General features: G+C 46.6%; 2 protein-coding genes across 6 annotated transcripts in view; one reads left to right on the top strand and one right to left on the bottom strand.

Moving 5' to 3' along the window:
* Positions 1-13,810, bottom strand: part of tk1 (thymidine kinase 1, soluble) — a 115,777-nt gene that overhangs the window by 86,191 nt on the left and 15,776 nt on the right. The window lies entirely within an intron of this gene.
* afmid (arylformamidase) overlaps positions 1-13,810 on the top strand; it is an 80,037-nt gene that overhangs the window by 65,598 nt on the left and 629 nt on the right. For 4 of the 5 annotated variants that reach the window (XM_070857785.1, XM_070857786.1, XM_070857784.1 and 1 more), the window contains one exon: positions 4,392-4,496. The exons of the other annotated variant lie outside the window; for it this stretch is intronic. In XM_070857785.1, the coding sequence (XP_070713886.1) occupies positions 4,392-4,496 (105 nt within the window). The remainder of the gene's footprint in view (positions 1-4,391; positions 4,497-13,810) is intronic. 5 annotated transcript variants of the gene reach the window in all.

Raw genomic sequence — 13,810 nt, 5'->3', positions numbered from 1 at the left:
TACTTTTTAATTTAGCTCCTAGCTCCTTAAATTTGTTTCGTAGGACCTCATTCCTTTTTTTACCTATGTCGTTGGTACCAATGTGCACCACGACAACTGGCTGATCTCCCTCCCTTTTTAGAATGTCCTGCACCCGCTCCGAGACATCCTTGACCCTTGCACCAGTGAGGCAACATACCATCCTGGAGTCTCGATTGCGGCCGCAGAAACGCCTATCTATTCCCCTTACAATTGAATCCCCTATCACTATCGCTCTCCCACTCTTTTTCCTGTCCTCCTGTGCAACAGAGCCAGCCACGGTGCCATGAACTTGGCTGCTGCTGCCCTCCCCTGATGAGTCATCCCCCTCAACAGTACCCAAATCAGTGTATCTGTTTTGCAGGGGGATGACCACAGGGGACCCCTGCACTACCTTCCTTGCACTGCTCTTCCTGCTGGTCTTCCATTCCCTATCTGGCTGTGGACCCTTTCCCTGCAGTACAACCAACTCGCTACACATGCTACTCACGTCATTCTCAGCATCGTGGATGCTCCAGAGTGAATCCACCCTCAGCTGCAACTCCGCAACGCGGTCCGTCAGGAGCTGGAGGAGGATACACTTCCCGCACACGTAGTCGTAGTGATTGATCTACTGTTGTATCATCAAATGTATCTTTGAATTTTGTAACGAAAAGGGGCTCTAGTCTGCCCTGAGTTAGAAAGATAAGTACAGATTGGGGGAGGGTATTCCAGCTCAACTTTTCGTAGAAATTTATGATCTCTCCCATCTCAGTATCCAACTGCTTCTTGCATTATTCCAGAATTTGTGCCTCCACTACCCTACCCAGAAAACCATTCTAAGTATTAATCATTGAGCGAAGAAGTGCTTCCGGACATAAAATGTTTTCCTATTTCCAACTATGTGCTCTTATCCTGCAGTTGAGCTGTAAGTTGAAATAGTACTCAAGTAACCATTTCTATTCCATTTAATTCCTTAACATAATCTATACTCTTCTCATTTTCTTCATTTCAAGGCTGAGGAGCTCAAGCGTTTCTAATCTTTTCTCATAACTACCCTCTAATATTTTGAATAAGCCCCACGATGCTTCTCTGTATTGTGGTCAGGTCTCCACAATCTTCCTGGTTAACCCTTGCCACTGGATAAAGGCCTAGCTCTGTCAAGCCCATGTGGTGGCTGGTGTGCAACGGTCACCACACGTTACAAAAATCCACGCACAGGCATCTTCCACCCCTTCAACTGGAGTTCAGGACTGGAATATCGGGTCCTTCATTGAAACATCTGTGAACTCATGTGGAAGCAAGTCATCCTCGTTCGAGGGACTGCCTATGATGATGATGGCATTGCAGTCGGGGTTTGGATGTTTCACTTGTGCCTTATTTAATTCAATGTATTACCTGACCAGAGAACTGTACAGTTTCAACATAACTGCCTTGGACTTACACTTATATGCAATTATCCACATTTTACATGACACCATGTTGGTGCTTGGACAGAATGTCATGTTTTGTCCACATTTGTACTTAAAATTAACAAGTCCCTGGCCAAAAACCGCCCTAAGAGGAGGAAGTGCATCCGTGAGGGTGCTGAGCTCCTCGAGTCTCGTTGCCGAGAGCATGCAGATATCAAGCGCAGGCAGTGGAAGGAGCGTGCGGCAAACTAGACTCCCCGCCCTTCAACCGCTGTTTGTCCCACCTGTGACAGAGACTGTGGTTCTCGTATTGGACTATACAGCCTTCTAAGAACTCATGCTAAGAGTGGAAGCAAGTCTTCCTCAATTCCGAGGGACTGCCTATGATGATGATGACAAAAATATTAGACCAGTGGGTTCTGCACGGCACTTTGGATACATTTTATTCCTCCATTCTATTCCACACAAGATACATTATTTCACTTCAAAAAGGGCCATCCAGCAGTGGCATGCAGAGACCAGGAATGAATTTTCATCTGACCCACGATGTTACCTTCTACTAATCACTAAAGTCAGGAAATCAATGACGTCCTCAAAAGGCCAGATGCGAAATGACCGCCAACTTGTCAATCCCATGGGCAGTCAGCATTTTTGGACCGTTGTTCACATGCCAGCACCGTTTGCAATTTTACCGCTCTGCACCGTTCCTGGCTCCTACCTGAATCTACTACTGTTTTAGGTGTGAGCATTCTTGTGATTTTTTTCATGAGATGAGGAACTCCTGCCAACAACAGAATTTAATCTCCAAGAGCAGCACCTGCACCAGATACGGCCGGGAGCAGTGCTGAAGGGGGAAGGGTGCCAGGTGAACTGGAAAGGTCAAGAGAGTGCGAGTATGAACTGCAGGGAGAGGAAAAAAACTGTCCATATAAACTGAGGGAAGGGGTAGAATATTGTCAGTGTGAGATTGCAGGGGGAGGGGACGGCAGAGGGAAAGGTTGGCATGTAAGTTGATACTCTGATTTGACAAGAGGCCTCAGCATTTGTCACGACAGCTTTGAATTATGAATGCTTCTAGCACTGGCATATTTGCACCTAATCGAATAAGCATTCTGCAAAATATGATCTTTCAACAAGTGAAGTTCTTAAATTCCTTTCTTTTTAGTCTGTTTCATTTAGGTCCTTTCCCCATTCCGCCTTACTAGTTCAAATCCACCCCTAGTGTTCTATTTACGCTTTCTGCAAGAAGATTGCATCCTAGGGTCTTAGGAGAAGTAGCAGCAGGGATTGTGGATGCATTGGTTGTAAAATTCCCTGGATTCTGGGGAGGTCCCAGCAGATTGGAAAACTGCAAATGTAACGCTTCTATTTAAAAAAGGAGGCAGACAAAAAGCAGGAAACTATAGACCAGTTAGTCTAACATCTGTGGTTGGAAAATGTTGGAATCCATTATTAAAGAAGCAGTAGCAGCACATTTGGAAAAGCAAAATTCGGTCAGGCAGAGTCAGCGCGGATATATGAAGGGTAAGTCATGTTTGACAAATTAGCTGGAATTCTTTGAGGATGTAACGAACAGGGTGGATAAAGGGGAACCAGTGGAGGTGGTGTATTTGAACTTCCAGAAGGCATTTGACAAGGTGCCACATAAAAGGTTACTGCACAAGATAAAAGTTCACTGGGTTGGGGGTAATATATTAGCATGGATAGAGGATTGGCCAACTAACAGAAAACAGAGAGTCGGGTTAAATGGTTCATTTTCTGGTTGGCAACCAGTAACTAGTGGGGTTGTCAAACATGATTTCCCTTTCATAAAACCATGCTGACTCTGCTTGATTGAATTATGCTTTTCCAAATGTCCTGCTACTGCTTCCTTAATAATGGACTCCAACGACAGATGCTAGGCTAACTGGTTTATAGTTTCCTGCTTTCTGTCTGCCTCCTTTTTTTAAATAGGGGCGTTAGATTTGTAGTTTTCATTTATATTTGAGGCTGGAAGAATTCCACTTACATTACTACTTGAATGTGAAGACTTCATCACCAGGGTGACTTGGACAGGTTAGGTGAATGGGCAAATGCATGGCAGATGCAGTATAATGTAGATAAATGTGAGATTATCCACTTTGGTGGCAAAAACAGGGAGGCATAATATCTGAATGATGACAGATTAGGAAAAGGGGAATTGCAACGAGACCTGGGTGTCATGGTACATCAGTCATTGAAAGTTGGCATGCAGGTACAGCAGGCGGTGAAGAAGGTAAATGGCATGTTGGTCTTCATAGCAGGAGGATTTGAGTATAGGAGCAGGAAGGTCTTACTGCAGTTGTACAGAGCCTTGTTGAGGCCACACCTTGAATATTGTGTACAGTTTTGATCTCCTAATCTGAGGAAGACATTCTTGCTGTTGAGGGAGTGCAGCGAAGGTTCACCAGACTGATTCCCGGGATGGCAGGACTGACATATGAAGAAAGACTGGATCGACTAGGCTTATAGTCACTGGAATTTAGAAGAATGAGAGGGGATCTCCCAGAAACATATAAAATTCTGACGGGATTGGACAGGTTAGATGCAGGAAGAATGTTCCCAATGTTGGGGAAGTCCAGAACCAGGGGTCACATTCTAAGGATAAGGGCTAAGCCATTTAGGACCGAGATGAAGAGAAACTTCTCCACTCAGAGAGTTGTGAACCTGTGGAATTCTCTACCACAGAAAGTTGTTGAGGCCAGTTCGTTAGATATATTCAAAAGGGAGTTAGGTGTGATCCTTACAGCTAAAGGGATCAAGGGGTATGGAGAGAAAGCAGGAATGGGGTACTGAAGTTGCATGATCAGCTATGATCATATTAAATGGTGGTGAAGGCTCGAAGGGCTGAATGGCCTACTCCTGCACCTATTTTCTATGTTTCTATGTTAATAATGTCATTATTCAGAATGAAGTGGGGGTGCTTTACTTGTGCTGTTCATTTGAAATAGTTTTCCATTGCAGGCTGTTGAGGCTGCTGGGTTGAATGCCTGTTTTCAAGATATACCAAATATGGATCATTTTGATATCGTAGAAAAATTGGTGGAAGAGAACTACATTCTTACACAGGTAAAGATTTTTCAGTGTCCCATTTGGTAAATTTCCAATCTCACCTGAGCCATTTTTGGAAGGGGGGCCAGCAGAAGTGAGATATTTCTACCTACCTCGCAGAACTCGTGGAATGTGAGGCTAAAGGATAGACCAAGGGGACAAGAAAAGAACATTCAGTCATAACTGATGGTATTAATTCCCAATATATGGTGATATTTTTGCCTTTGGGTGATATCGATTCAGCCACCTGTTATACATCTTGTAATGTATGTACACACGGTCTTCCCACCACCAGAGGGCACTACCGTCGCAGGTCCTAGGGTCATAGGTACACTCGTACTCGGCCCGGTATATAAGCTGAACTTCACCTTTGTATTGTCACTTCTGGAAGCCATTAAAGACTGACCAGGTTACACCTGGTCACTGGCTCACAGTACGGAGTTCATTGTATTATTTCATACACCATAACTGGCGACGAGGCAAATATGAACCCACGCAAAGGTGTGGCGAGCACAGCACGATCGAGTACTGTTGGAATTCTCGAGAGATTCAACGAGGAAGAGGATTGGGGAGATTTCACGGATCATCTTGACCAGTATTTTGTGGCAAACGACCTAAACAAAGACAAGGATGCAGAGAAGCGCAAGGCAGTTCTTCTCACTGTCTGTGGCCCCATGACCTATGCACTCATCAAGAATCTGCTCTCACCCACTCTCCCTACAGAAAAGGATTACAAAGAACTATGTGCTCTAGTTCGGGAACACCTTAAGTCCACGGAAAGAATCCTCATATCCAGATATCGCTTCTATACGTACGTTCGTCCAGAAGGCCAGGACGTGGCGGCATTTGTTGCTGACCTGAGAAGTCTTGCAGGGTCTTGCAAATTTGGGCCTGTGTTGGAAGACATGCTGCGTGATTTTTTCATGATCGGGGTCAACCACGAGGCGATCTTAAGTAAGCTGCTAGCTGCGGTAACGCCGGACCTCAGCAAGGTCATCACCATCGCCCAGGCTTGCATGTCCACGCAGAAAAACACGAAACAGGTATCGTGACAAAACAGGAACTCCACGGCAAGTACTGTGTACAAAATTGTATCGACGGCCGGCAGAGCTGCACATGGCAGGGCCTACTCGACTGCGTCTGCAAGGCCAGGAGCCGCTCAAAGTTTGCCATCAAGGGCCTACTCAACCTCGTATGCGAGAACGGGAGCCGCTCAAAGCCTGCCATCGGGCACAAATCTGAGCTCAATGTGTTGCCGTTGCATGGGCAATCACTGACCCCATCAGTGCCGCTTCAGGCAGTATGTATGCAAAGGGTGTGCGAAGACAGGGCATCTTCAGCGGACGTGTCCACAGCAAAGCAAGCGAGCTGCGACACACCGCGTGGATGATGATAAATCCAGTGTGCAGCTGGCGATGCAACCCAAGGCATTTGAGAGCTCCGAGGAGGAAGTGTATAGCATACGTGCGTTCCTAACAAAGAGCCAACCGACAATGATGGAGGTAAAATTAAACGGTGTGCCAGTATCCATGGAATTAGACATGGGTGTGAGTCAATCGATAATGAGCCAGAGGACTTTCGAAAAGCTGTGGGAGACCAAGGCAGAGAGATCCAAGCTGAGTCCGATAAATGCGAAGTTGCGTACCTACACCAAAGAGGTCATACCAGTGATCGGAAGTGCAGCAGTAAGAGCGTCGTACGAGGGAGCGGTTCATGATCTACCATTATGGTTTATCCCGGGCAACAGCCCATCGTTATTCGGCAGGAGTTGGCTCGAGAAAATAAAATGGAAACGGAAGCTTTGTCATCAGCGGATGATGATTTGTGTGCTCAAGTGCTGAGCAAATTTCCCTCACTGTTTGAACCGGGAATTGGCAGCTTCAAGGGAGCCAAGGTGCAGATTCACCTTGGCTCAGACGCAAGGCCCATCCATCACAAAGCCAGGGCGGTCCCGCACAGGATGAGAGAAAAGGTCGAGCTCGAACTGGACAGGCTACAACACGAGGGGATCATCTCACTGGTCGAATTTAATGAATGGGCCAGTCCCATTGTTCCGATGTTAAAGAGCGATGGCACGGTCAGGATTTGTGGAGACTACAAGGTTACGATCAACCGAGTTTCGAAACAAGATCAGTACCCGCTACCGAAAGCTGATGACCTGTTTGCAACGCTAGCCAGGGGAAAATCGTTCACCAAATTGGATCTAACGTCGGCCTACTTGACACAGGAACTGGTTGAATCATCAAAGAAACTCACGTACATCAACATGCACAAAGGACTGTTTATTTACAACAGGTGCCCTTTTGGCATTCGTTCGGCAGCAGCCATATTTCAGAGAAACATGAAGAGAGCCTATTGAAATCCGTCCCCAGGACTGTGGTATTCTAAGATGACATCCTAGTCACAGGTCATGATACCGCCGAGCACCTGCACAATCTGGAAGACGTTCTGCGTCGTCTGGACAAAGTGGGACTCAGGCTGAAACTTTCGAAGTGCATTTTCATGGCACCAGAGGTTGAATTCCTTGGGTGAAAGATTGCTGCAGACGGAATCAGGCCTACAGACGCGAAAACATAGGCCATCAAAAATGCGCCCAGGCCCCAGAACGTGACGGAGCTGCATTCGTTCCTGGGTCTTCTCAACTACTTCGGTAACTTCCTACGCAGATTGAGCACAGTATTAAAGCCTTTGCACATGCTGCTCAGGAAAGAAGACCTGGGTGTGGGGTGAACTTCAAGACAGAGCCTTTGAGAAGGCGAGAATACTGTTGGTGTCCCCACAAGCTACTGGTACTGTATGACCCATGCAAGCGTCTAGTTTTAACCTGTGATGTGTCATCCTATGGGGTCGGCTGCATACTCCAGCAAGCCAATGAGTCAGGCAAACTACAACCAGTTGCATATGCGTCTCGAAGCCTGTCCAAGGCGGAAAGAACATACGGCATGGTAGAGAAAGAGGCTTTAGCATGTGTTTATGGGGTAAAAATAATGCAACAGTACCTGTTTGAGCTTTGCTTAGAGCTGAAAACCAATCACAAGCTGCTTATATTGTTGTTCTTGGAACACCAAAGGTATCAATACCAACCCGTCATCCTGCATCCAGAGGTGGGCGCTGACATTATCTGCCTATGATTATGTCATTCGTCACAGACCAGTCACCGACAACTGCGCTGATGCATTGAGCCGGTTACCGTTGCCCACACCGGAGGTGGAAACGCCAATGCCCGCAGAGCTACTCATGGTCATGGATGTCTTTGAGAGTGAAGGGTCTCCTGTCACTGCTCATCAAGTTAAGACCTGGACCAACCAGGATCCGACCCTATCGGGTTTAAAACGTTGTGTCCTTAACGGGGACTGGTCGACCATCCCCAAGGAAATGGGTGATGAAACCAAACCGTACAGCCATCGCAAAGATGAGCTTTCCATCCAGTCCAACTGTTTACTGTGTTATAATGCCCAAGAAAGGCAGGGCGAGATTTGTACAGGAGTTACATAGTACGCATCCCGGTATTGTCATGATGAAGGCCATCACCAGGTCCAATGTTTGGTGGCCTGGCATTGACTCAGACTTAGAGTCATGCATGCATCAGTGCAACACTTGTATGCAGTTAAGCAATGCCCCAAAGGAAGCTCCGCTCAGTCTGTGGTCATGGCCATCTAAACCGTGGTCTAGAATCCACATCGACTTTGTGGGCCCCTTCCTCGGTAAAATGTTTTTTGTGGTGGTGGATGCAAAATCCAACTGGATAGAATGTGTGTTCATACCATCCTGCACTTCTACTGCCACCATTGAGAACCTGAGAGGCATGTTTGCCACGCATGGTCTACCAGACATCGTTGTCAGCGACAACGGACCGTGTTTCACGAGCCTGGAGTTTCAAGAGTTCATGAAACGCAACGGCATAAAACACTTGAGGTTAGTCCCGTACAAACCCGCGTCCAATGGTCAAGCGGAGTGGGCAGTTCAAACCATCAAGCAGAGCCTGAAAAGCGTAACTCACAATTCCTTGCAGACACGCTTGTCATGCATACTGCTCAGTTACAGGACAAGGCCACACACGCTCACCGTGGTCCCGCCTGCGGAACTATTGAAGAAGAGAGACCTCAAAACCAGGCTCTCGCTAGTCCATCCTGACCTTAACGATCATGTCAAAACCCGACGTCAATGCCAGCAGTGGTATCACGACCACGCCGCAGTGTCGCACGACATATTTGTAAATGACCCAGTGTATGTACTTAACCATGGTCAAGGGCCCAAGTGGCTCCCAGGTAATGTTATGGATAAGGAGGGAAACAGGGTGTATATGGTGAAGCTCAAGAATGGGCAGATGTGCAGGAAACACATTGATAAAATCAAGCTAAGACACAATGATGAACCGGAACAGTTGGAAGAAGACACCGCGAGCTTAGACAACCAACCAACCCACATCCAGCCATCAGAAGAACCCACTGTGGTCAACACCCAGCCCCAAGTCGTGAGAGACTCGGAAAGCACTGGGATTGTACTGAGACGGTCAACCAGGGAGCGAAGGGCTCTGGACCATCTGAACTTGTAATATGGACTTGTGCCAAGAACTGGAGGGGGGGAGTGCTGTTGGGGAGGAGTTAAACTAATATGGCAGGGGGATGGGAACCAATGCAGGGAGATAGAGGGAAACAAAAAGGAGGCAAAAACAAAAGACAGAAAGGAGATGAGGAAAAGTGGAGGGCAGAGAAACCCAAGGCAAAGAACAAAAAGGGCCATTGTATAGCAAAATTCTAAAAGGACAGAGGGTGTTAAAAAAACAAGCCTAAAGGCTTTGTGTCTTAATGCAAGGAGTATCCGCAATAAGGTGGATGAATTAACTGTGCAAATAGATGTTAACAAATATGATGTGATTGGGATTACGGAGACGTGGCTCCAGGATGATCAGGGCTGGGAACTCAACATCCAGGGGTATTCAACATTCAGGAAGGATAGAGGAAAAGGAGGTGGGGTAGCATTGCTGGTTAAGGAGGAGATTAAGGCAATAGTTAGGAAGGACATTAGCTTGGATGACGTGGAATCTATATGGGTAGAGCTGCAGAACACCAAAGGGCAAAAAACGTTAGTGGGAGTTGTGTACAGACCTCCAAACAGTAATAGTGATGTTGGGGAGGGCATCAAACATGAAATTAGGGGTGCGTGCAATAAAGGTGCAGCAGTTATAATGGGTGACTTTAATATGCACATAGATTGGGCTAACCAAACTGGAAGCAATACGGTGGAGGAGGATTTCCTGGAGTGCATAAGGGATGGTTTTTTAGACCAATATGTCGAGGAACCAACTAGGGGGGAGGCCATCTTAGACTGGGTGTTATGTAATGAGAGAGGATTAATTAGCAATCTCGTTGTGCGAGGCCCCTTGGGGAAGAGTGACCATAATATGGTGGAATTCTGCATTGGGATGGAGAATGAAACAGTTAATTCAGAGACCATGGTCCAGAACTTAAAGAAGGCTAACTTTGAAGGTATGAGGCGTGAATTGGCTGGGATGGATTGGCGAATGATACTTAAGGGGTTGACTGTGGATGGGCAATGGCAGACATTTAGAGACCGCATGGATGAACTACAACAATTGTACATTCCTGTCTGGCATAAAAATAAAAAAGGGAAGGTGGCTCAACCGTGGCTATCAAGGGAAATCAGGGATAGTATTAAAGCCAAGGAAGTGGCATACAAATTGGCCAGAAATAGCAGCGAACCTGGGGACTGGGAGAAATTTAGAACTCAGCAGAGGAGGACAAAGGGTTTGATTAGGGCAGGGAAAATGGAGTATGAGAAGAAGCTTGCAGGGAACATTAAGACGGATTGCAAAAGTTTCCATAGATATGTAAAGAGAAAAAGGTTAGTAAAGACAAACGTAGGTCCCCTGCAGTCAGAATCAGGGGAAGTCATAATGGGGAACAAAGAAATGGCGGACCAATTGAACAAGTACTTTGGTTCGGTATTCACGAGGGAGGACACGAACAACCTTCCGGTTATAAAAGGGGTCGGGGGTCTAGTAAGGAGGAGGAACTGAGGGAAATCCTTATTAGCCGGGAAATTGTGTTGGGGAAATTGATGGGATTGAAGGCCGATAAATCCCCAGGGCCTGATGGACTGCATCCCAGAGTACTTAAGGAGGTGGCCTTGGAAATAGTGGATGCGTTGACAGTCATTTTCCAACATTCCATTGACTCTGGATCAGTTCCTATGGAGTGGAGGGTAGCCAATGTAACCCCACTTTTTAAAAAAGGAGGGAGAGAGAAAACAGGGAATTATAGACCGGTCAGCCTGACATCGGTAGTGGGTAAAATGATGGAATCAATTATTAAGGATGTCATAGCAGTGCATTTGGAAAGAGGTGACATGATAGGTCCAAGTCAGTATGAATTTGTGAAAGGGAAATCATGCTTGACAAATCTTCTGGAATTTTTTGAGGATGTTTCCAGTAGAGTGGATAAGGGAGAACCAGTTGATGTGGTATATTTGGACTTTCAGAAGGCGTTCGACAAGGTCCCACACAAGAGATTGATGTGCAAAGTTAGAGCACATGGGATTGGGGGTAGTGTATTGACATGGATTGAGAACTGGTTGTCAGACAGGAAGCAGAGAGTAGGAGTAAATGGGTACTTTTCAGAATGGCAGGCAGTGACTAGTGGGGTACCGCAAGGTTCTGTGCTGGGGCCCCAGCTGTTTACACTGTACATTAATGATTTAGATGAGGGGATTAAATGTAGTATCTCCAAATTTGCAGATGACACTAAGTTGGGTGGCAGTGTGAGCTGCGAGGAGGATGCTGTGAGGCTGCAGAGCGACTTGGATAGGTTAGGTGAGTGGGCAAATGCATGGCAGATGAAGTATAATGTGGATAAATGTGAGGTTATCCACTTTGGTGGTAAAAACAGAGAGACAGACTATTATCTGAATGGTGACAGATTAGGAAAAGGGGAGGTGCAAAGAGACCTGGGTGTCATGGTACATCAGTCATTGAAGGTTGGCATGCAGGTGCAGCAGGCGGTTAAGAAAGCAAATGGCATGTTGGCCTTCATAGCAAGGGGATTTGAGTACAGGGGCAGGGAGGTGTTGCTACAGTTGTACAGGGCATTGGTGAGGCCACACCTGGAGTATTGTGTACAGTTTTGGTCTCCTAACCTGAGGAAGGACATTCTTGCTATTGAGGGAGTGCAGCGAAGGTTCACCAGACTGATTCCCGGGATGGCGGGACTGACCTATCAAGAAAGACTGGATCAACTGGGCTTGTATTCACTGGTGTTCAGAAGAATGAGAGGGGACCTCATAGAAACATTTAAAATTCTGACGGGGTTAGACAGGTTAGATGCAGGAAGAATGTTCCCAATGTTGGGGAAGTCCAGAACCAGAGGTCACAGTCTAAGGATAAGGGGTAAGCCATTTAGGACCGAGATGCGGAGGAACTTCTTCACCCAGAGAGTGGTGAACCTGTGGAATTCTCTACCACAGAAAGTTGTTGAGGCCAATTCACTAAATATATTCAAAAAGGAGTTAGATGAGGTCCTTACTACTAGGGGGATCAAGGGGTATGGCGAGAAAGCAGGAATGGGGTACTGAAGTTGAATGTTCAGCCATGAACTCATTGAATGGCGGTGCAGGCTAGAAGGGCCGAATGGCCTAATCCTGCACCTGTTTTCTATGTTTCTATGTAATGTATGTACATAAGGTCTGCCCACCATCAGAGGGCACTACCGTCGGAGGTTCTAGGGTCATAGGTACACTTGTGCTGGGCCCGGTATATAAGTTGAACTTCACCTTTGCATTGTCACTTCTGGAAGCCATTAAAGACTGACCAGGTTACACTTGGTTACTGGCTCACAATACGGAGTTCATTGTATCATTTCATACACCAACATCTCTTCCGATTTTAATTTCCAAGTCAATTGTTCCAACTGAATTGTTCTTAAACAATTTCTTTCACTATGCTGGATTATAACAAATGGGAGATACTTGCTGGGTGATAGCACAGTGACTTCAAACTGTCTATGACCTCTATGGATTCCAGTCCACACAGGGTGGTTGCTATCTCACCAGAGACAGTGAGCTAATTTAGTATTGCTGACTCACCTCTTGTCCTGATTTTCTCCCAATGGCAGACAGCCTTGGCCTGTAAGCACAGTACAGCAGACACCTCAAGTCGCTGAAGAAATACCACCAACGATGTCTCCGCAAGAGCCTACAAATCCCCTGGGAGGACAGGCGCACCAACATTAGCGTCCTTGTCCAGGCCAACATCCCCAGCATTGAAGCACTAACCACACTCGATTAGCTCCGCTGTTAGGCCACATAGTTCGCATGCCAGACACGAGACTCCCAAAGCCAGTGCTCTACTCGGAACTCCTTCACGGCAAATGAGCCAAAGGTGGGCAGCGGAAACGTTACAAGGACACCCTCAAAGCCTCCCTGATAAAGTGCGACATCCCCACTGACACCTGGGAGTCCCTGGCCAAAGACCACCCTAAGTGGAGGAAGTGCATCCGGAGGGCGCTGAGCACTTCAAGTCTCGTCGCCGAGAGCATGCAGAAATCAAGCGCAGGCAGCGAAAAGAGTGTGTGGCAAATCAGTCCCACCCACCCCTTCCCTCTGTGACAGAGTCTTTGGCTCTTGTATTGGACTGTTCGGCCACCAAAGAACTCACTTTAAGAGTGGAAGCAAGTCTTCCTCGACTCTGAGGGACTGCCTATGATGATGATGATGATAAGCACAGAAAACCTACGAAGATGTTAGGAAGGTGTGTGCAGACAAAACAGCACCACTCTGCCGTGACTACTTTCCTCTCTGGTCCCAACTATTTCCACAAGCTCATAATAGTTTTCTAGATATGTCTCTCTTGTGGTTGAGCTGCCAAGAACAATTGGCCCCTGCTGCTAATGTGCCATGCAGCTTCTGTGAAATCCAGGTGTGCTGCAAAAATAAATAATACTGCGTGCTAGTTTTTAGGTATTCTCCTTGAGGGGTGCAACTAACGATACTCACACTGGGATCACTCCTTATATGAAGCGATAGTATGCAAAGATCCCTACACAAATCTTGATACTTCTTTTGATGCCACTGAACTTCCTTGTCATCTAGTTTCCAGTCCAGCATACCATACAAGTATTGATTTGCCCGGCCAACTCCTTGCAAGAAGGTTGTGCCTCTGCTTTCAGAAACGGTGATCTTCTGCACCTTGTGCAACGAGACCTCCAAGGTATCATTACTAAAACTTAGAGTCTTGTCTATGGCCATCATTGAACAAATGTCTAGTGCACCTTCACCTTCACCCAGCAGCAGAGTTCCTCTACTCCACTTTGAGGGTA

Source organism: Pristiophorus japonicus, chromosome 16 (genome assembly GCF_044704955.1).
Source record: "Pristiophorus japonicus isolate sPriJap1 chromosome 16, sPriJap1.hap1, whole genome shotgun sequence".
Taxonomy (NCBI): Eukaryota; Metazoa; Chordata; class Chondrichthyes; family Pristiophoridae; genus Pristiophorus; species Pristiophorus japonicus.
This window is presented reverse-complemented; position numbering and strand designations above follow the sequence as displayed.